Source organism: Pelobates fuscus, chromosome 1 (genome assembly GCF_036172605.1).
Source record: "Pelobates fuscus isolate aPelFus1 chromosome 1, aPelFus1.pri, whole genome shotgun sequence".
Classification (NCBI taxonomy): Eukaryota; Metazoa; Chordata; class Amphibia; order Anura; family Pelobatidae; genus Pelobates; species Pelobates fuscus.
In genome coordinates, this window is record NC_086317.1 from 407,170,775 (window position 1) to 407,194,375 (window position 23,601).

The 23,601-nt window shown below is 42.6% G+C and overlaps 1 protein-coding gene across 1 annotated transcript in view; it reads left to right on the forward strand.

The window, feature by feature from the left end:
* The window catches only part of LOC134576590 (sentrin-specific protease 1-like), a gene marked incomplete at its 5' end in the record, with an annotated part of 48,645 nt that extends 28,407 nt beyond the window's left edge, over positions 1 to 20,238 (forward strand). The window contains 5 exon segments of the mRNA XM_063435401.1: positions 1,234 to 1,434; positions 18,722 to 18,801; positions 19,238 to 19,322; positions 19,387 to 19,482; positions 20,077 to 20,238. Coding sequence (XP_063291471.1) covers positions 1,234 to 1,434; positions 18,722 to 18,801; positions 19,238 to 19,322; positions 19,387 to 19,482; positions 20,077 to 20,139 — 525 coding nt within the window.
* Between the last annotated feature and the right edge of the window lie 3,363 nt (positions 20,239 to 23,601).

Consider the following 23,601-nt stretch of genomic DNA (forward strand, 5'->3'; position numbering starts at 1 on the left):
ATATCAAATATTTAGTCTCGCAGCATATACATACAAACAGACAGGCACACATACAAACAGACATGCACACACACATAAGACATACATAGACACACACACATGCAGACACACAAACAATGACACATACATACAAAGACAAAACACACATACATACAGACAGACACATAGACACACACAAGACACATACAGACACACATACGACACACACAAGACATACATACAGACACAGACAGGCACATATACAGACACACAAGACACACATACATACACACACAAAGACACAGACAGGCACACACACACAAGACACATACATACAAACAGACACACAGACATGCACACACACATGCAGACATACATAGACACACACACATGCAGACACAAGACACACATACAATGACACATACATACAAAGACAAGACACACATACATACAGACACACACACACAAATATATACACAGGCAGACACATACACACACACAAGACATACATACAAAGACACATACAGACACACACACACATATATACACAGACAGACACACACACAAGACATACATACAAAGACACATACAGACACACACACACATATACACAGACAGACACATACACACACAAGACATACATACAAAGACACATACAGACAGACACACACAAGACATACCTACAAAGACACACACACACACACATTATATTTAAGTCACCCTCCTGTTTCCTACCTTTAAGGTGCAGGAGGGTGACTTTCCCTGGGGTCCAGTGGTGGCTCAGGTGGATGGGAGTCAGAGTTCCCACTCTGACTCCCTGGTGTTCCTCCCGCGCGGCTCTCAGTGTTAGCTGGGAGGAGTGACCGGGGAATCACTTCCTCCCAGCTCTGATGTCATCACAGGGGGCCCGGTCGCGCTGTTAAAGCGCCCAGCGCTGACCGGGCCCCCTTACAATCCGCATCCATCGGGTGGCCCTGACAGCATGGGCCACCCGATGGACACTTTGGAAGGCGGCCCCGGCGGTTTACCGGGCGGGCCGGAGCCGCAAATGGTCACGGCGGTACCCAGTCGCACGGGTACCGCCGGCTCACACCCGCCCGCCCGATCAACCTGGAAATCCCTACCGCCCACCTGGAATCCTGAAACGCCCACTAGTGGGCGGTAGGGACCAGGTTGACGAACCATGCTTTATATCTTTCAATTTGTTTAAGTATTATAAAGTACAATCTGTCACTTTTCACTCTCTACATGCAGATTATAAATTTTTATATGAATCTTTTGGTGTAAAGAAGCAAGAAAAAGTGTTTGCCCACGGTCCATGCATTCAACACATTCTTTTATCCCAAGTTGAAAAATGGCTATATAGCTGTTAAAAGATGGACAAAAAAGGTGGACATATTCTCAATGAACATTATATTGGTTCCAGTTCACCTTGGAGTTCATTGGTGTTTAGTAGTGTTGTCGCGAACCCGAAATTTTCGGGTCGCGAACGGCGAACGCGAACTTCCGCAAATGTTCGCGAACCGGCGAACCGTGCGAACCGCCATTGACTTCAATGGGCAGGCGAATTTTAAAACCCACAGGGACTCTTTCTGGCCACAAAAGTGATGGAAAAGTTGTTTCAAGGGGACTAACACCTGGACTGTGGCATGCCGGAGGGGGATCCATGGCAAAACTCCCATGGAAAATTGCACAGTTGATGCAGAGTCTGCTTTTAATCCATAAAGGGCAGAAATCACCTAACATTGACACCTGTCCTCAAAGCCATGCCCTGATACACACTGACACAGAGCAGAATAGAGACTGTTCCCCCTACATAGGGTCACTTGGCAGATATGGATTGACACCTGTCCTCAAAACCCCTGATACACACTGACACAGAGCAGAATAGGGACTGTTCCCCCTACATAGGGTCACTTGGCAGATATGGATTGACACCTGTCCTCAAAACCCCTGATACACACTGACACAGAGCAGAATAGGGACTGTTCCTCCTACATAGGGTCACTTGGCAGATATGGATTGACACCTGTCCTCAAAACCCCTGATACACACTGACACAGAGCAGAATAGGGACTGTTCCCCCTACATAGGGTCACTTGGCAGATATGGATTGACACCTGTCCTCAAAAGCCCTGATACACACTGACACAGAGCAGAATAGGGACTGTTCCTCCTACATAGGGTCACTTGGCAGATATGGATTGACACCTGTCCTCAAAACCCCTGATACACACTGACACAGAGCAGAATAGGGACTGTTCCCCCTACATAGGGTCACTTGGCAGATATGGATTGACACCTGTCCTCAAAACCCCTGATACACACTGACACAGAGCAGAATAGGGACTGTTCCTCCTACATAGGGTCACTTGGCAGATATGGATTGACACCTGTCCTCAAAACCCCTGATACACACTGACACAGAGCAGAATAGGGACTGTTCCTCCTACATAGGGTCACTAGGCAGATATGGATTGACACCTGTCCTCAAAACCCCTGATACACACTGACACAGAGCAGAATAGAGACTGTTCCCTGTCCACAGAGACCATGATACACACTGAAACAGAGCAGAATAGAGACTGTTCACCGTCCACAGAGACCATGATACACACTGACACAAAGCAGAATAGAGACTGTTCCCTGTCCACAGAGACCATGATACACACTGACACAGAGCAGAATAGAGACTGTTCACCGTCCACAGAGACCATGATACACACTGACACAGAGCAGAATAGGGACTGTTCCCCCTACATAGGGTCACTTGGCAGATATGGATTGACACCTGTCCTCAAAACCCCTGATACACACTGACACAGAGCAGAATAGAGACTGTTCCCCGTCCACAGAGACCATGATACACACTGACACAGAGCAGAATAGGGACTGTTACCCCTACATAGGGTCACTTGGCAGATATGGATTGACACCTGTCCTCAAAACCCCTGATACACACTGACACAGAGCAGAATAGGGACTGTTCCCCCTACATAGGGTCACTTGGCAGATATGGATTGACACCTGTCCTCAAAACCCCTGATACACACTGACACAGAGCAGAATAGGGACTGTTCCTCCTACATAGGGTCACTTGGCAGATATGGATTGACACCTGTCCTCAAAACCCCTGATACACACTGACACAGAGCAGAATAGGGACTGTTCCTCCTACATAGGGTCACTAGGCAGATATGGATTGACACCTGTCCTCAAAACCCCTGATACACACTGACACAGAGCAGAATAGAGACTGTTCCCTGTCCACAGAGACCATGATACACATTGAAACAGAGCAGAATAGAGACTGTTCACCGTCCACAGAGACCATGATACACACTGACACAAAGCAGAATAGAGACTGTTCCCTGTCCACAGAGACCATGATACACACTGACATAGAGCAGAATAGGGACTGTTACCCCTACATAGGGTCACTTGGCAGATATGGATTGACATAAAGTCCCACAGTTTGGGACGAAACGCGTTGATCTGTGGGCTGCTGGCTGTTCCTTTCTTTCCATTTCCCCTGGGTTTGACGTCCTGTCTTCATCTTTGGCTGAATACCGCGGTCTTTTTTGAAAATACCGACCGCGGTTTCTATCTGCTGGTTGCTGTCTGGGCGGTTGCTGTACCACTCTGCACCTACTTTGTCCATCTTCACGGCTTCACCTCCACTGTGGTCTTTTTTGAAGATCCCGACCGCAGTGTGAGAGAGTTGGAGTTCCCATAACGAGGGTTCATCTGGTTGCTCTTTGATCCGCCCAACATCACCTTTATTCTGCCTACCCAGGGAGGACTTCCGGACAATTACTGGTTTTTTTCATTTTATATTATTTCACTTAGTATTATTGTTTCTTGTCTCTTGTCTTTTATTTTTATATATCTCATTTATTCATCTTCTGGTTATATCTACCTCAGGTGGGGGCCCACACCGAGGACAGATATATATTTTTTCCCATTTATTATTACTATTGTGTTTATTGGTATATAATTTTTTTGCTTTTTTTTGCCTTTTTTTTTTTTTTTTGTATCCACCCTACCTTCACTTAGTGATCGGACCTCTATATATATATTCTTTATATTGAGGTTATTCCATCTTTTTGGCCATTCAGTGCAGTTAGTTTGTGGATACATTTTTTGCCTTTTTTTTATTTATTTTTTTGTTATTCTGTTTTATGAGATTTTTGTATTTAATTGTCCGGTTAAGGTATAACAGTGGTGATCGGAATTAGTCCTTTGCTGATTTATTTTTTACTTAATTAATAAATTATTTTTGATAATTTTTATACTATTTATCTAGTTTTATAATCTTAAGCGCACACACCCTATTTTCCATTTCTGAGTATATAACTCATCAAGTCGCTAGAGTGGGTGTGTAGCTGCTACTCTTCTTTTTTATTCATTTACTGATTTATTTGTGGTGTTATCACTGCATGTACCGTTTTCTATAAGTTTTTTTGTTCTTTAATAGCGCAGTTGGTGTGGTACCTATTTAGACAGCTTTTAATTGGTGTTTTAATTTAAATAACTATTATGAGCCTGAATAGCATTAATGACAGATTTGAGAGGAGAAAAACCTTTACCCTAGAAAATGATCATGTTTCTGGTGTTACTGGTTGTTCAGATGAGGCTGATATACGCAAATTATTTTATGATTTGGAGAAAAATTTGAAGAATGAAATGAAAGATTGGTGGGACAGTGTCCTTCTAAATAAGTATATAGAAAACAAGTTCATCCCTAGAGGATTGAGGTTTGATAAAAAACCGTTCTTTGAAGATAACATTTTATTGGAACAAGAATGGCTGGGAGCACTTGACTCTTGCTCCTTGATATTAATGAATATCCTGGTTAAATATAGGGAATCAAGATTGGTGATTACAGAGAAGAAGATTGATGATCTTCAAAAACAAATTGGCTCTACCCAGAACACGGCTGAGATCTCTAAACTGGATGATGTTATCAATCAACGCCTGATTAAATTTGAGAAGGATATAATGCTCCAGAAAAATAAGAAATTTTTAAGGGATAAAAAGGACTATCAGACAGGACAGGTGAGGAGTTGGCAGCGTAAGAAAAGACTCAGGCAATCATTTGGTGACAGGAGGCGTGCGATCTTTAACACCACTGATAGCACCCCGCCAGGTCCCAAAATGGCATTTAATAAACGGTCAGGGGTCAAACAGAAAACCTATGCAGAAGTAGCGAGGAGCAACTCGTGGAGGGAGCACCCCTTACAGCCTGTGTATAGGAAGAGGGCTAATGATGGGAGATTTTATAGCTCTCCACGACCAAATAAGCATACTAAACAGACTAGGTCTGATAACCCTAATTTTATTCCTGTAACTGATGGTTCCCGTTTCACATCTAGGAACCAAGTGACGTCTGAGGCAAGGTTCCCACCTACACAAGAGTTGGGTGCCAGACCTAAGACGTCCCTTAATAGGATGAACAGGGGTAACTCGGAACAAGAGGATTTTTTAGAGATAGCTCCAGCTGGGGCAGCAAAGACCTTTCCATTATTCAAGGCTGCTCTTTCCAAAAAAAGGGGTGCAGTACTAGAGGAAGCAGAGGATGTGGTAGACAGCCCGTCCAAAGTGAGGTGCCTGTAATCAAAGGCATTTTTAATCTATCCTCGCACACCCTTAACCCCGGGGAGATGTCTCTCCTGAATAAAGGGTTGAAATTTTCACCTGATAGACTACCTAAGATATTCGAACTTTTTAAAGATCTTAATTATTTTGTGAGGAAGCTCACGATTCTGAGGTCATTTAATATTAAGCAAACTGTGGGTACCACAGAATGTCCAAGGATGTTCCATAATCCACAAGATAAAATTGTTTTCCATAACCTTTTTTCTCTATTGGAGGAGCAGGATTTGCCATCACTGGAGATGGATGTTATGCGTATCGTTGAAGCTAACATCTCATCGGGGTTGAAGGCCCCCTCTACTTTCTATCCACAGGCTGATAAGGGACAGTTTATTCAATTGTTTTACGATTTGGTCTTGAAGGAGTTTAAGGATTTATGTTTGCGCTGTGGCGCTATTAACAAATCGAAAAATAGTTCTAATAATCTTAACCAGCAGGAGCTATTAGCCATTAAGAGTCTTAAGAATAACCCTGATCTTATTATCAAAGGGGCGGATAAGGGAGGTGGAATTGTTTTGTTAAATAGGAATGATTACATTGAGGAAGCTATGAATATTTTGGGTAACAGAGAATATTATCGGGTTTTAAAGAATGACCCTACGAAGCAATATGAAAAGGAGTTGAGAGTCCTTATAGAATTAGCTTTCTCTAGTGGATGTATAGATAAGAAGGAAAAGGGTTTCTTTTTGGCCGCACAGTGTAACATACCCATTTTTTACCATCTGCCCAAGGTCCATAAATCCCTCACTCGACCGCCAGGTCATCCCATCATTTCTGGTATAGGTTCCCTTATAGCTCCCATTTCTAAATGGGTTGATTTCCACCTTCAGAGGTATGTTCCCCATCTACCTTCCTTTATTAAGGATACAGGTCATGTCCTGTCCCTTATGGAAGAGGTTGAGTGGCAAGATTATTATTGTTGGGCCACCATTGATGTAGTTTCACTCTACACTAATATTGATCATGCTCTTGGCCTCAGAGCTATTTCATATTATCTCTCATCTGATCCTCTATTACCGGAATTACAGGCTGATTTTATTTTGAAATTCACAGAATTTATCTTAAAGCATAATTATTTTGAATTTGATGAAGTTTTTTATCTACAAACCAAGGGGACTGCGATGGGGGCGAGTTTCGCCCCATCCTATGCCAATTTGTTCATGGGCCTCTGGGAGAGCACCATGATTTTGGAAAATTCGCATTGGAGGGGGCGACTCGCCTTCTATCGCAGGTTCATTGACGACATCCTTATCATTTGGAGGGGGGGTTGGGAAGAATTAGAAGATTTTATCTCCTACCTAAATGATAATTTATGGGGACTTACCTTTACTTACCATAGACATTTGTCCACCATTGATTTTCTTGATCTCACCCTGACTGGTTTTCAGGGGAGAGTTCTAACTAGGACCTTCCAAAAGAGTGTTGACGTTAATGGATATCTCCATGCTGATAGTGGCCACCATCCCACTTGGATCCAAAATATCCCTTCTGGACAATTCTATAGGTTAAGGCGCAATTGTTCCTCCCTTATGGACTATGAGAGAGAGTCACTCGTTTTATGTCGTCGCTTCATAGAAAAAGCGTATCCAGCTGAGCAGATCAGACGGGCTTATTTGAGGGCAGGGACACTAAATAGAGAGGACCTTGTCCCTCCGTTAGGCCATTTAAAGAATAGGGTAGGGCCACTTGATAAAGAGTCACACTTGATTAGGGTGTCACACAGTAACAATCACGAACTTATCCTTAACCTTTTGGATGAATATAACTGTCCACAAAAGAGGAGAGCTAAATACAATATCAGTACTAAGGATGTGGGGGTGGGGATTTCTCCTGTCTTTACTACGGTTTTCAACAAATGTTATGATGATATTATTAGTGTCGTTTATAAATACTGGCCTATCCTTAGAAAGGACCCTTTACTTTGTTTTAGTATTCCAGAACTCCCGAAGATTACCTTTAGGAGAGCCCCAAACCTGAAAAATATATTAGCCCCCTCTAAACTAAGGGACAATGTGGAGGGGCCAGCTACTAGTAAGAATGGTGTCAACAATTTACGTTGCGGGCGGAGCAGATGCCTGACCTGTGGGTTTATTTGTCATAATACGTCCACCTTTAAATCATATAGGGGAGAAGAAACTTTTGTGGTTAACCATAGGATTACATGTAGTACCCCCTTTGTTGTATACCTTTTGATTTGTCCGTGTAATCAGCATTATGTGGGACAGACCACCAGACCCCTGAAATCTAGATTTAGAGAGCATAGACTGGCTATATTGAACAAAGATAGGAGATCTTCGGTTGCTCGACATTTTGAGTTGTTTCATAATAGTGACCCGGCATCTATTAAAGTGATGGGAATAGAGTTTATACCTCCCACTAGGGATTTTGCTATTAGGAAAAGACACCTGATCAGGGCTGAGTCCTTATGGATTTTTAGGTTAGACTCCCTCACACCCAATGGCCTAAACGAGGAGATAGAACTTTTTTAGTTTGAGGTCCCTTTTCTATATCTAGTTGGTTCATTGAGGAAAATTATATAGCTATATTATTGAGATGTAACAATAATATAGGGGGCATCTGCACTGCATTCTCTTTGTATGGAGATGTTTTTTTTCCCCTGACCTAGATTTTTGCTGTCTAATAGAATTTATTATAAATTTCTTTTATATTATGTGTATAGTTTTAATGGAGCTTTATATGTTAATATTAAATCAGATTGTGTGGAAATAATTCGCTAAAAAAATTTTGTTTATATGCTAATGTTAAATCAGATTGTGTGGAACTAATTTGTTAAACTGTTTACCTGTGTGTTAAACTGTCAGTTTAGTGTATGTATCATTAGCACCTGTTCTATGTTTAACAGGTTTCACTGATGTAGCTTGATTACTGATAATTATCCACTCCGGGGTTCACCTGCTGGTTTTATCTTGAGCAGGTATTTAAACCCTGGGTGGTGATCTAGGCACAAGTACTGATCTTGATAAAGTCCCACAGTTTGGGACGAAACGCGTTGATCTGTGGGCTGCTGGCTGTTCCTTTCTTTCCATTTCCCCTGGGTTTGACGTCCTGTCTTCATCTTTGGCTGAATACCGCGGTCTTTTTTGAAAATACCGACCGCGGTTTCTATCTGCTGGTTGCTGTCTGGGCGGTTGCTGTACCACTCTGCACCTACTTTGTCCATCTTCACGGCTTCACCTCCACTGTGGTCTTTTTTGAAGATCCCGACCGCAGTGTGAGAGAGTTGGAGTTCCCATAACGAGGGTTCATCTGGTTGCTCTTTGATCCGCCCAACATCACCTTTATTCTGCCTACCCAGGGAGGACTTCCGGACAATTACTGGTTTTTTTCATTTTATATTATTTCACTTAGTATTATTGTTTCTTGTCTCTTGTCTTTTATTTTTATATATCTCATTTATTCATCTTCTGGTTATATCTACCTCAGGTGGGGGCCCACACCGAGGACAGATATATATTTTTTCCCATTTATTATTACTATTGTGTTTATTGGTATATAATTTTTTTGCTTTTTTTTTTTTTGCCTTTTTTTTTTTTTTTGTATCCACCCTACCTTCACTTAGTGATCGGACCTCTATATATATATTCTTTATATTGAGGTTATTCCATCTTTTTGGCCATTCAGTGCAGTTAGTTTATGGATACATTTTTTGCCTTTTTTTTATTTTTTTTTGTTATTCTGTTTTATGAGATTTTTGTATTTAATTGTCCGGTTAAGGTATAACAGTGGTGATCGGAATTAGTCCTTTGCTGATTTATTTTTTACTTAATTAATAAATTATTTTTGATAATTTTTATACTATTTATCTAGTTTTATAATCTTAAGCGCACACACCCTATTTTCCATTTCTGAGTATATAACTCATCAAGTCGCTAGAGTGGGTGTGTAGCTGCTACTCTTCTTTTTTATTCATTTACTGATTTATTTGTGGTGTTATCACTGCATGTACCGTTTTCTATAAGATATGGATTGACACCTGTCCTCAAAACCCCTGATACACACTGAAACAGAGCAGAATAGAGACTGTTCCCTGTCCACAGAGACCATGATACACACTGACACAGAGCAGAATAGAGACTGTTCACCGTCCACAGAGACCATGATACACACTGACACAGAGCAGAATAGGGACTGTTCCCCCTACATAGGGTCACTTGGCAGATATGGATTGACACCTGTCCTCAAAACCCCTGATACACACTGACACAGAGCAGAATAGAGACTGTTCCCCGTCCACAGAGACCATGATACACACTGACACAGAGCAGAATAGGGACTGTTACCCCTACATAGGGTCACTTGGCAGATATGGATTGACACCTGTCCTCAAAACCCTTGATACACACTGACACAGAGCAGAATAGAGACTGTTCCCTGTCCACAGAGACCATGATACACACTGACACAGAGCAGAATAGAGACTGTTCACCGTCCACAGAGACCATGATACACACTGACACAGAGCAGAATAGGGACTGTTCCCCCTACATAGGGTCACTTGGCAGATATGGATTGACACCTGTCCTCAAAACCCCTGATACACACTGACATAGAGCAGAATAGGGACTGCTCCCTGTCCACAGAGTCCATGATACACACTGACACAGAGCAGAATAGAGACTGTTCCCCGTCCACAGAGACCATGATACACACTGACACAGAGCAGAATAGGGACTGTTACCCCTACATAGGGTCACTTGGCAGGTATGGATTGACACCTATCCTCAAAGCCCATGATACACACTGGGGGGAGCTACTGTCCTCCCCAACCCCTGCGCGGTGGGTGGGGGCCATAAATCACAATGGGGGGACCTACTGTCCTCCCCCCCTCGGCCCCCACCCCTGCGCGGTGGGTGGGGGCGATAAATCACAATGGGGGGGCCTACTTTCCTCCCCCCTGGCCCCCATCCCTGCGCGGTGGGTGGGGGCATAAATCACAATGGGACGGACCTACTGATAGGAGTGGAGTATTGTTCATATCAGTTTAATACCTTTCCGCGTCTCCTATCAGTGGACGTGTAAATGGCAGAGATTTTTAATTGTTGAATCACCTCCCCTTTTTAGGCCAAGGTGGGAAGATGCTTAGACCACTGGTATATTGGTGCCATCTTGGAGGATTTTTTTTTGGTTTGGTTTTTGAAGCCACAGTGCTGCACTAGTGGGCCTAAAAATTAGGCATGTACACATGCCTGAAAAAATTAGTATTGTTGCAGCCGCTGCTGTAGCAGCGGCCAGAAAAATTGATGTTTGTTTCACAGGCAGAAAGTGCCCTAAAACATGGCGGCTTGAACCCTAGTTGGTGGCGGATAAGTCACGCAAGTCAAACGTCATTCAGAGCTAAAATACAGCAGCGTGTGGACCATTTTTAGCCCAAGGCAGCTCATCTCATCAGGCCTTTTTTAATCGAATGTATCGCCCAGTGTCAGTCCCTTCGGGATCCATCCCTCATTCATCTTAATAAAGGTGAGGTAATCTAGACTTTTTTGACCTAGGCGACTTCTCTTCTCAGTGACAATACCTCCTGCTGCACTGAAGGTCCTTTCTGACAGGACACTTGAAGCGGGGCAGGCCAGAAGTTCTATCGCAAATTGGGATAGCTCAGGCCACAGGTCAAGCCTGCACACCCAGTAGTCAAGGGGTTCATCGCTCCTCAGAGTGTCGATATCTGCAGTTAAGGCGAGGTAGTCTGCTACCTGTCGGTCGAGTCGCTCTCTGAGGGTGGATCCCGAAGGGCTGTGGCGATGCATAGGACTTAAAAAGGTCCGCATGTCCTCCATCAACAACACGTCTTTAAAGCGTCCTGTCCTTGCCGGCGTGGTCGTGGGAGGAGGAGGAGGAGGAGGATGACTTCCACCTCTCCCCCTGTTAGATTCCCGTTGTGCTGTGACATCACCCTTATACGCTGTGTAAAGCATACTTTTTAATTTATTTTGCAAATGCTGCATCCTTTCCGACTTGTTGTAATTCGGTAACATTTCCGCCACTTTCTGCTTATACCGGGGGTCTAGTAGCGTGGACACCCAGTACAGGTCGTTCTCCTTCAGCCTTTTTATACGAGGGTCCCTCAACAGGCAGGACAGCATGAAAGACCCCATTTGCACAAGGTTGGATGCCGAGCTACTCATTTCCCGTTCCTCCTCCTCACTGATGTCATTGAAGGTATGTTCTTCCCCCCAGCCACGTACAACACCACGGGTACCAGATAGGTGACAACGAGCACCCTGGGATGCCTGTTGTGTTTGGTCTTGCTCCTCCTCCTCCTCCTCAAAGCTACAATCCTCCTCTGACTCCTCTTCCTCACAATCCTCTTCCAGCGTTGCCGCAGGTCCAGCAAGCGATGCTGATAAGGCTGTTTCTGGTGGAGATGGTGACCACAACTCTTCCTCTTCCTCTTCACGCTCATCTACAGCCTGATCCAGCACTCTTCGCAGGGCACGCTCCAGGAAGAAAACAAATGGTATGATGTCGCTGATGGTGCCTTCGTTGCGACTGACTAGGTTTGTCACCTCCTCAAAAGGACGCATGAGCCTACAGGCATTGCGCATGAGCGTCCAGTAACGTGGCAAAAAAATTCCCAGCTCCCCAGAGGCTGTCCTAGCACCCCGGTCATACAAATATTCATTAACAGCTTTTTCTTGTTGGAGCAGGCGGTCGAACATTAGGAGTGTTGAATTCCAACGTGTAGGGCTGTCGCAAATCAAGCGCCTCACTGGCATGTTGTTTCGCCGCTGGATATCGGCAAAGTGAGCCATGGCCGTGTAGGAACGCCTGAAATGGCCACACACCTTCCTGGCCTGCTTCAGGACGTCCTGTAAGCCTGTGTACTTATGCACAAAGCGTTGTACGATCAGATTACACACATGTGCCATGCACGGCACATGTGTCAACTTGCCCAACTTCAATGCCGCTATCAAATTTTTTCCGTTGTCACACACCACTTTGCCGATATCCAGTTGCTGCGGAGTCAGCCACTTTTCCACCTGTGCGTTCAGGGCGGACAGGAGTGCTTGTCCGGTGTGACTCTCTGCTTTCAAGCAAGTCAAACCCAAGACGGCGTGACACTGCCGTATCCGGGATGTGGAATAGTACCTGGGGAGCTGGGGGGGTGCCGTTGATGTGGAGCAAGAAGCAGCGGCACAAGAGGACTCAGCCGAGGAGGTTATGGAAGAGGATGGAGTAGGAGGAGTAGAGGAGGTGGCAGCAGGACTGCCTGCAATTCGTGGCGGTGTCACCAACTCCTCTGCAATGCCACGCATTCCTTGCTTGTCAGCCGTCAGCAGGTTTACCCAATGCGCAGTGTAGGTGATATACCTGCCCTGACCATGCTTTGCAGACCAGGTATCAGTGGTCAGATGGACCCTTGCCCCAACACTGTGTGCCAGACATGCCATGACTTCCTTTTGCACAATCGAGTACAAGTTGGGGATTGCCTTTTGTGAAAAGAAATTACGGCCGGGTACCTTCCACTGCGGTGTCCCAATAGCTACAAATTTTTTGAACGCCTCAGACTCAACCAGATTGTATGGTAAAAGCTGGCGGGATAATAGTTCGGACAAGCCAGCTGTCAGACGCTGGGCAAGGGGGTGACTTGGTGACATTGGCTTCTTACGCTCAAACATGTCCTTGACAGACACATGACTGTGGGCAGATGAGCGGGAACTGCTCAAGGCGGGAGACGGAGTGGCGGATGGTTGAGAGGGGGCAAGAAGGACAGCAGTGGTTGACGTGGCTGAAGATGCTGGACCAGGAGGAGGATGGCGGCTTAGAGTAGGCGTGCTGCTTGTACTCATGTGTTGATCCCATAGGCGTTTGTGATGTGAGATCATGTGCCTACGCAAAGCAGTTGTACCTAGGTGGGTGTTGGACCTCCCACGACTCAGTTTCCTTTGGCACAGGTTGCAAATGGCATCGTTGTTGTCAGAGGCAGACACACACAAAAAATGCCACACTGCTGAGCTCTGCAATGACGGCATTCTGGTGGTGGACACAGCATGCGTTGATTGGCGTGCTGTCGGGCTGACCCCGGGTGCCGATGCATGCTGTCTGACTGTGCCACTAGCTCCTTGCGACGACCCCCCCCTGCTTCCAACTCGTCTCCTCCTCCTCTCTGTCTCCCCATCTGAACTTTCGTCCTGTTCTTCTTCTTGCCGAGTGGGCACCCACGTGACATCCATGGACGCATCGTCATCATCAACTGCTTCGCTTGTATCTGACAACTCAGAAAAGGAAGCAGCAGCGGGTAGAACATCATCATCACACCGTACCTCCATGTGTTTAATGCTGCCTGCCTGAGACATATCCCTGTTATCTACATCCTCTAGCAATAATGGTTGCGCATCACTCATTTCTTCAAACGGGTGTGTGAATAACTCCTCTGACATACCAAGTAAAGCGGCTGTGGTGCTAGTTTCGGTGGTGGCGGCAGGCGGGTGAGTGGTATCTTGAGAGGTGCCTGAAGCTAAGCTGGAGGAGGATGGTGCGTCAAGGTTCCGAGCGGAGGCTGTACAAGATTGGGTGTCCTGTGTTAGCCAGTCAACTATGTCCTCAGAACTTTTCAAGTTCAGGGTACGTGGCTTCTGAAAACTGGGCATTATTCTAGGGCAAAAGGGAATCACAGCACCACGACCACGACGGCCCCTGCGGGGTGGCCTGCCTCTGCCTGTCATTTTTTTTGGTATTAGTGGTATTATGCGTGCAAGCTACTGTGAGACCAGATATGATTGGCAATGTGAACTGTAACAGTTCTGCAGAGCACACACTGTAGGCCTGACACACCCGCTTGAAGACAAGTAACTGCTATTCAATCTATAACATTGTAAAATAAATTTTGGTTTTAAAAGCACGCTATAGAGACACCAGATATGATTGGCAATGTGCACTGGAACAGTTCTGCAGAGCACACGCTGAAGGAAGGCCTGACAGAGCCGCTTGAAGACAAGTAACTGCTATTCAATCTATAACAGTGAAAAATAAATTTTGGTTTTAAAAGCACGCTATAGAGACACCAGATATGATTGGCAATGTGCACTGGAACAGTTCTGCAGAGCACACGCTGAAGGAAGGACTGACACACCCGCTTGAAGACAAGTAACTGCTATTCAATCTATAACAGTGAAAAATAAATTTTGGTTTTAAAAGCACGCTATAGAGACACCAGATATGATTGGCAATGTGCACTGGAACAGTTCTGCAGAGCACACACTGTAGGCCTGACAGAGCCGCTTGAAGACAAGTAACTGCTATTCAATCTATAACAGTGAAAAATAAATTTTGGTTTTAAAAGCACGCTATAGAGACACCAGATATGATTGGCAATGTGCACTGGAACAGTTCTGCAGAGCACACGCTGAAGGAAGGACTGACACACCCGCTTGAAGACAAGTAACTGCTATTCAATCTATAACAGTGAAAAATACATTTTGGTTTTAAAAGCACGCTATAGAGACACCAGATATGATTGGCAATGTGCACTGGAACAGTTCTGCAGAGCACACACTGTAGGCCTGACAGAGCCGCTTGAAGACAAGTAACTGCTATTCAATCTATAACAGTGAAAAATAAATTTTGGTTTTAAAAGCACGCTATAGAGACACCAGATATGATTGGCAATGTGCACTGGAACAGTTCTGCAGAGCACACGCTGAAGGAAGGACTGACACACCCGCTTGAAGACAAGTAACTGCTATTCAATCTATAACAGTGAAAAATACATTTTGGTTTTAAAAGCACGCTATAGAGACACCAGATATGATTGGCAATGTGCACTGGAACAGTTCTGCAGAGCACACACTGTAGGCCTGACAGAGCCGCTTGAAGACAAGTAACTGCTATTCAATCTATAACAGTGAAAAATAAATTTTGGTTTTAAAAGCACGCTAAAAAGAGACACCAGATATGATTGGCAATGTGCACTGGAACAGTTCTGCAGAGCACACACTGTAAGCCTGAGACACCCGCTTGAAGACAAGTAACTGCTATTCAATCTATAACAGTGAAAAATAAATTTTGGTTTTAAAAGCACGCTATAGAGACACCAGATATGATTAGCAATGTGCACTGGAACAGTTCTGCAGAGCACACGCTGAAGGAAGGACTGACAGAGCCGTTTGAAGGACACTGACTGGCTGCTATTAGCTTACACTGGAAACCTTTTTTCTTTGTAAAAGCACGCTAAAGAGACACCAGATATGATTGGCAACTGTCAAAGCATGCTGGCACAGGTCTGCAGAGCACACGCTGAAGTAGGCCTGACACCCAGACGCTTGCAGACAACTAACTGATCTTCTATTACAGTGAAAAAAATATGATTTCTTTACAATCTAAAGCTTAAGCTATTGTTAAAACAGATATGAGTGGTGGCACTGACTGTGCAAATGGGCAAGGCATCCAACCTGACACAGAAGCTGGCAGGCAGGCAACTGCTCTTCTATTACAGTGAAAAAAATGATTTCTTTAAAATCTAAAGCTTAAGCTATTGTTAAAACAGATATGAGTGGTGGCACTGGGCAAGTAGGCACAGTATCCAATGTGAACCTCACACAGAAGCTGGCAGGCAGGCAACTGCTCTTCTATTACAATGAAAACAAATTATTTATTTAAAATCTAAAGCTTAACCAATTGTTAAAACAGATATGAGTGGTGGCACTGGGCAAGTAGGCACAGTATCCAATGTGAACCTCACACAGAAGCTGGCAGGCAGGCAACTGCTCTTCTATTACAGTGGAAACTAAATTTTGGTTGTAAAAGCACGCTATAGAGACACCAGATATGAGTGGCAACTGTCAAAGTACGCTGGCAGGGTTGTGCAGGGCACACGCTGAAGGAAGGCCTGACAGAGCCGCTTGAAGGACACTGACTGGCTGCTATTAGCTTACACTGGAAACCTTTTTTCTTTGTAAAAGCACGCTAAAGAGACACCAGATATGATTGGCAACTGTCAAAGCACGCTGGCACAGGTCTGCAGAGCACACGCTGAAGTAGGCCTGACACCCAGACGCTTGCAGACAACTAACTGATCTTCTATTACAGTGAAAAAAAAAGATTTCTTTAAAATCTAAAGCTTAAGCTATTGTTAAAACAGATATGAGTGGTGGCACTGACTGTGCAAATGGGTAAGGCATCCAACCTGACACAGAAGCTGGCAGGCAGGCAACTGCTCTTCTATTACAGTGAAAAAAAATGATTTCTTTAAAATCTAAAGCTTAAGCTATTGTTAAAACAGATATGAGTGGTGGCACTGGGCAAGTAGGCACAGTATCCAATGTGAACCTCACATAGAAGCTGGCAGGCAGGCAACTGCTCTTCTATTACAATGAAAACAAATTATTTATTTAAAATCTAAAGCTTAACCAATTGTTAAAACAGATATGAGTGGTGGCACTGACTGTGCAAATGGGCAAGGCATCCAACCTGACACAGAAGCTGGCAGGCAGGCAACTGCTCTTCTATTACAGTGAAAACAAATTATTTATTTTAAATCTAAAGCTTAACCAATTGTTAAAACAGATATGAGTGGTGGCACTGGGCAAGTAGGCACAGTATCCAATGTGAACCTCACACAGAAGCTGGCAGGCAGGCAACTGCTCTTCTATTACAGTGGAAACAAAATTTTGGTTGTAAAAGCACGCTATAGAGACACCAGATATGAGTGGCAACTGTCAAAGTACGCTGGCAGGGTTGTGCAGGGCACACGCTGAAGGAAGGCCTGACAGAGCCGCTTGAAGGACACTGACTGGCTGCTATTAGCTTACACTGGAAACCTTTTTTCTTTGTAAAAGCACGCTAAAGAGACACCAGATATGATTGACAACTGTCAAAGCACGCTGGCACAGGTCTGCAGAGCACACGCTGAAGTAGGCCTGACACCCAGACGCTTGCAGACAACTAACTGATCTTCTATTACAGTGAAAAAAATGATTTCTTTAAAATCTAAAGCTTAAGCTATTGTTAAAACAGATATGAGTGGTGGCACTGACTGTGCAAATGGGCAAGGCATCCAACCTGACACAGAAGCTGGCAGGCAGGCAACTGCTCTTCTATTACAGTGAAAAAAAATGATTTCTTTAAAATCTAATGCTTAAGCTATTGTTAAAACAGATATGAGTGGTGGCACTGACTGTGCAAATTGGCAAGGCATCCAACCTGACACAGAAGCTGGCAGGCAGGCAACTGCTCTTCTATTACAGTGAAAAAAAAATATTTATTTTAAATCTAAAGCTTAACCAATTGTTAAAACAGATATGAGTGGTGGCACTGGGCAAGTAGGCACAGTATCCAATGTGAACCTCACACAGAAGCTGGCAGGCAGGCAACTGCTCTTCTATTACAGTGAAAACAAATTATTTATTTTAAATCTAAAGCTTAACCAATTGTTAAAACAGATATGAGTGGTGGCACTGGGCAAGTGGGCACAGTATCCAATGTGAACCTCACACAGAAGCTGGCAGGCAGGCACCTGCAATTATATTACACAGGAAAAAAAAGCAGCCTGATGTTATAGCCCTAAAAAGGGCTTTTTGGGGTGCTGTCCTTACAGCAGAGATCAGATGAGTCCTTCAGGATTGTAGTGGACACTGAATACCCTAGCCTAGCTATCAATTTCCCTATCTAATCAGCAGCAGCTAAACTTTCCCTCCTCTCACTAAGCATGCAGCTTCAGAATGAATCGAAAATGGATGCTGGGAGGGAGGTTGGAGGGTGTGGAAGGGAGGGAGTGCTGCTGATTGGCTGGAATGTGTCTGCTGACCGAGAGGCACAGGGTCAAAGTTTGCCCAATGATGACGAATAGGGGGCGGATCGAACTGCGCATGTGTCCGCCCGCCGCGGCAAACGCGAACACGCTAAGTTCGCCGGGAACTGTTCGCCGGCGGACAGTTCGGTACATCACTAGTGTTTAGCAGTAAGTAAAGAGATGCACCCATTTGAATGAAAAGTATATTGCGTTCTAGTTGTTAAACTGTTCTATATTGATTCAGTATATCACTTTTTCTAATTGTGTTTGTCTAATCTATAGGAGGAAATCAAACATTTTTTGTTTTTGTTTTGATTTTATTTTTCTCTCCCCTTTCAGGTGATAGATTTTAGGAAAAAGTCCATCACATATTATGACTCCATGGGTGGTTTAAATAATGAAGCTTGCAGAATATTATTGTAAGTACTCCTGATTTATAAACATTTGTTTATTTTAACCAAGTACTTATTACATTCACTTTGTTTTTATAAAAAGTTTTTCATAGAACATTGCAATTATTAATGATTCCAGAAATCGATTTGTAGAAATCTTCCATCTTGCCAGTTTTCAGTTGCTACTTCAAATTCTGCAATCTCCTATAGTGAAATTCTGGCCTTCTGCTTGGTTATTGGATTTATTTACTAAACTCTGAATTGTAGTGAGTTGAAGGCAAAATGTAGTCAACAATAGATAATTAAGAAAAATTCTCCCACTCTGTTATAGTCAACAAATTTGCAATGCATGTTTTCATCCTTTGCAGTTTGGAGATTAGTCTTATTAAGTATTATATAAGTGTGTGTGTGTGTGTATGTGTAGTTGTTCAAGCAAGTTTATCAATTTTTTTTCTCCATACAGACATTACCTAAAACAAGAAAGCCTAGATAAAAAGGGAGTATGTTTTGACACAAATGGTTGGACTCTGTCCTGAAAGAACAATCAGGTATGCTTTTGTGACATTTATACCTGTGTCTTTGTTATGCTTACTTAAATTAAATGATTTTTAGGAAATCCCACAACAAATGAATGGGAGTGACTGTGGAATGTTTGCCTGCAAGTATGCAGACTACATTACCAAAGATAAGCCAATCACCTTTACCCAGGTAATTTCAAAGCATTGCTTGCTGTTATCCCCTTTTTGTTATAGTGCTGTGTGTGGGTTTTTATTTTTTTTTGTTCACTCTGATTTTTCTTAATAGATATTAAAGTAATGTCTCTGTATAGTCCATTCTATTTAACTCTCTTCATCCAACCTGTTGGTCTTTGGGAAATTATCCAGCAAAACAAATATGAAAATACTTCAATACAGTCTAACAGATTTTCAGTTTTCTATGTTTATCCCCACTCCAATAATGCTATTTTATTTAAATGTTTTGTGTGTTATTGACTTCACCAAATGTCACTAGTCATTCAAGGGTCTTTGCTTACTTAAAGCTTTCCCTTATTTGTTTCGCCATCTTTCTCCTAGCATCCATCTTCAGTTCCTGTCAATTCCCTTAAGACAATGTCCCATCCTAGAATGTAATGCTTTTTTCCACATAATTGGCACTAAAAAGCAGATATAATACTGGGTTCAGTTAGATATTCTGTATCCAAGCAGTGTTTCAGAGTACCCCTGTTGACAAAGACATTATTCTTAACAAGTTTATAATTGCTAAGATAATTAGATTCACCCCCCCTTTTCTTTTTGATTGCAGCGTCACATGCCATACTTCAGAAAGAAAATGGTTTGGGAAATTCTTCATCAGAAATTGCTTTGAAATTTCTCTGGAATTAAGAGAATTCAAAAAGTAACCGGTGACAAATGTATCACAGTTCACTGAGCAGAACATGGACCAAGGAACATCAGCTTTTTTTTTTTTATAACACAACACGTTTACTAATGTAAATGGTAAAAACTGTTATGACTTCCTGCCATATTTTTTTATTATATTGCCAAACCTTTGACTTTTTTTTTATTTTTTTTTGTAATTTCCTACATTAAATTCTGTCTAAAATTAGACCTATTTAACATAAATGCATACTTATGTAATTTTTCAGATGGGATTTTCATTGAGTAAAATATATTTGCATTTTGAGCTGTGATTCTAACCGTAAATTCTCTTCAGACACGCCTATAAAGTTCAGTCACATTAACTGCAAAGGTGTATGTTAATAAGTTCCAGCACTATTTGCTCTGATAATGAGCATTCACTGTTTGTACTTGTATAATAGAATATATATATTTCCAGCTACTGTTTTATAAAGTGTGTACTTAAGTGTGATATAACAAACCACTTTCTGATTTCTGTATTTTCTATACTGGAATTTTTTTTTTTGGGGGGGGGGGGGGGGGGTTAGATGGGGATAAGATTTGAAGTACTAGTGCATAATTGTAATATAAGAGTACTTCTGTAATATGGTTGTTTTGTTTTTTGATCAATGATTTAAGCTTCTAGCCTACCTCAATTCGGTTTAAAGGAAAACGCATTACAATATAATATTATGTAATTTCCCTTGTATCCCTTCTTAAGGAAAATCTACTTTTACTGCAACAAACTGGTCTGTCTGTGTGTGTCCTCCCCCCTCTGTTCTCTGTGAACAGTATTTGGTGTGATCCTTTGTTAGATGTGCCACTTGACTGACTCAGGATTACTCCATGAATGAAATTCACTCTGACTTAGCTTCCAAAGTTATCATTGATAGCAGGGAAATGGGAAGCTCACCTCTGTATAGCCGTGATAACCTCAATCTTTCTACTTACTAAATGCTTCGCAACCACAGGTGTCTGCGTCATGTTAAAAGTGCATTCATTGAGTGGAAATTGCATCTGCTGCAGTAAAAAATGATTTCATATATGTAAAAAGCAAATGTTTTAATGATGGTTTTCCTTTAACTACTCATGACAGCGGTGGACATTAACTGATTTGCTAATTATCACAATTTAGTGGCCTGAGATGTTTGACTGTAGCAATCACTTGACCAGCAAGACTGACAGAGTAAAGAAATGAAAGGCGAAATAATATATTTGGGGAGAAAAATATTTTTCTAATTGCTTTTTTTTCTGCTTTTGCTTTTCAAGAAATATTTAATGTAGTTTTTCTATACAAAATTGTGTACAGTGAAGCTTTTTTTTCATGTTATTCACTTGCCTATTTTCTATTTAAATAAAATGTAAAACATTTGTGCACTTGATGTTGATTTACGATTAATATTTAATCATTCTTTCCACAATGACTTCTTGTTCGTACTGAAGAATTCACTCTCAAACTTTAAAGGCAATCACAACAGATGTAATCCCAGAAAAAACTGATAGGGGTGCAATATAGAGAACCAATATAAAGAATATATAATAAAACTGCTTAATCATTTTGATCCACAGCTACGTATAAAATAACCATAGGAGACAATTGATAACTCACAATTTCGTCTGGCTATATAAGCATGTAGAAGGTGTATCAATGCTGCTCCAGATCTCCCTTTACAGTCTTTCAGTTGTCAAAGGTCAAGACTCAGAAATAAAGGCAAGAATAACGACATTAATGCAGCAAATAAATTAAAAAAATCTAAAGCGCTACATCAGATAAAAAAGCACAAATGAATAATAAAGAGTTTACTAACAGCACAACATTTTTTTGGGGGGTTTTAAAATTTTTCTTTATTGGTACAAAAGTGATATACAGTACAATCAAATGAGTACACTCAGATTGACAATCGATTAGAAATGACTATAATAACAACGTGTTACACGGTGCCGAAGCAATTGCGTGGAATAGTATTTTGCGGTCTTTGGGAAGTGACACATAATAATAAAAATAATAATAATAATAGAAATAATATTAGTAGTAACATTAACAGTATAAATAATATTTTATTGATTAGGTAACCTTATTGTAGTGGAGTGAACTACTCCTCATATTAAACGTGAGTAGATGGAGAACCAATACATAATAATTAATGCATAGAAGGCAGATACGTAACGCAGGAGAGTCAAGTATCTATTATCGGGTGTCTGTCCACAACCATTCATGTACAACGAGCAACCCTAGGAATGTGGTCGGCATATGTGTGGTTAAGTTGGTCGTCCGTGCGTGTTACTGTGTCGAAGTGGTGCCTCTGTGAGCCATGAATGTTGTCCATTGTAACCGTGTGTGTGTTTTTTACCATGGTTTTAGATTTAGAGGAGGTAATCTCTTCCATTTGTCTGATATTTTCTACTTTTTGGATCCATTCCCTGATGGAGGGCGCTCTAGGGTGTTTCCAATGTAGTGGAATAAGGAGATTGGCCGCTATTAAGAGGTGTGTAAGCAAAGAAAGGTTCAGATTTTTTGGGCTTTGTGAGCTTTTCGGAGGGGGCAAAAGGAACAGCATGTATTCTGGGGCGAATGGATATTGTGAGCCAATTATAGTTTGTGTTAAAGTGGGGATACATGTCCAAAAGTTGGCTATAATCGGACAGGACCACCACATGTGTGATGAGTGAGCTGGTTGTTGTTTGCAGCGCCAGCATTCGTCTTTAAAATTCTTATGCATCTGACTAAGTTTCGTCGGGGTATAGTGCCAGCGAGTTAGTCTCTTGTAGTTACTCTCCTGTGTTGTTAATGTCGGTGACGTAGTGTGTGTTCTAGTGATGATGCGTTGCCACTGGGGGTTGGAGAGCGATATTGGTAATTCTGTCGACCATTTGTTTATGAAGGCCGGAGGGATTGGGTTGGGTTCTTTTGGAGAATTTGATACATCGTTGATAGAGATTTTTTCTTTAGTGTGTGTGTGACTGACACAGTTGTTCAAATGATGTAAGATCTCTCGCTTCCCTCGGGAGCAATGAAAGAGCACGGATAAAGTGGTCAATTTGGTTGAGAAACAGATAGTGGGTGCTTGAAGGGGTGGAGTTTGGGAGGAGGGTCTTTATGTCCCTAATCGTGTCTCCTTGAGTGACGTCCCGTAGTTGTAGGTAGGAGGAAGTCTTGGTTAGCTGTTTTGTCCAATGTGGAATACTTATTTGAAGTAGAGGATTGTGTTAGTGGGTATAAGGGAGAGGGATATGGTGGTAAGCGTTGCCGGATGCCTTCATTAGACCATATTTTGAGTGTGGCTGTGATTGTTGGATGTTGTTTGTGTGATAGATGAACACGTCCATCTTTGTGCCATGGGATTGTGGAGATGGGAACCGTCATGGAGGCTTCTTCTATGGAGGCCCATTGTGGAGTCAGTTTGTGTCTTGTCCATTCGTATATTCTCGT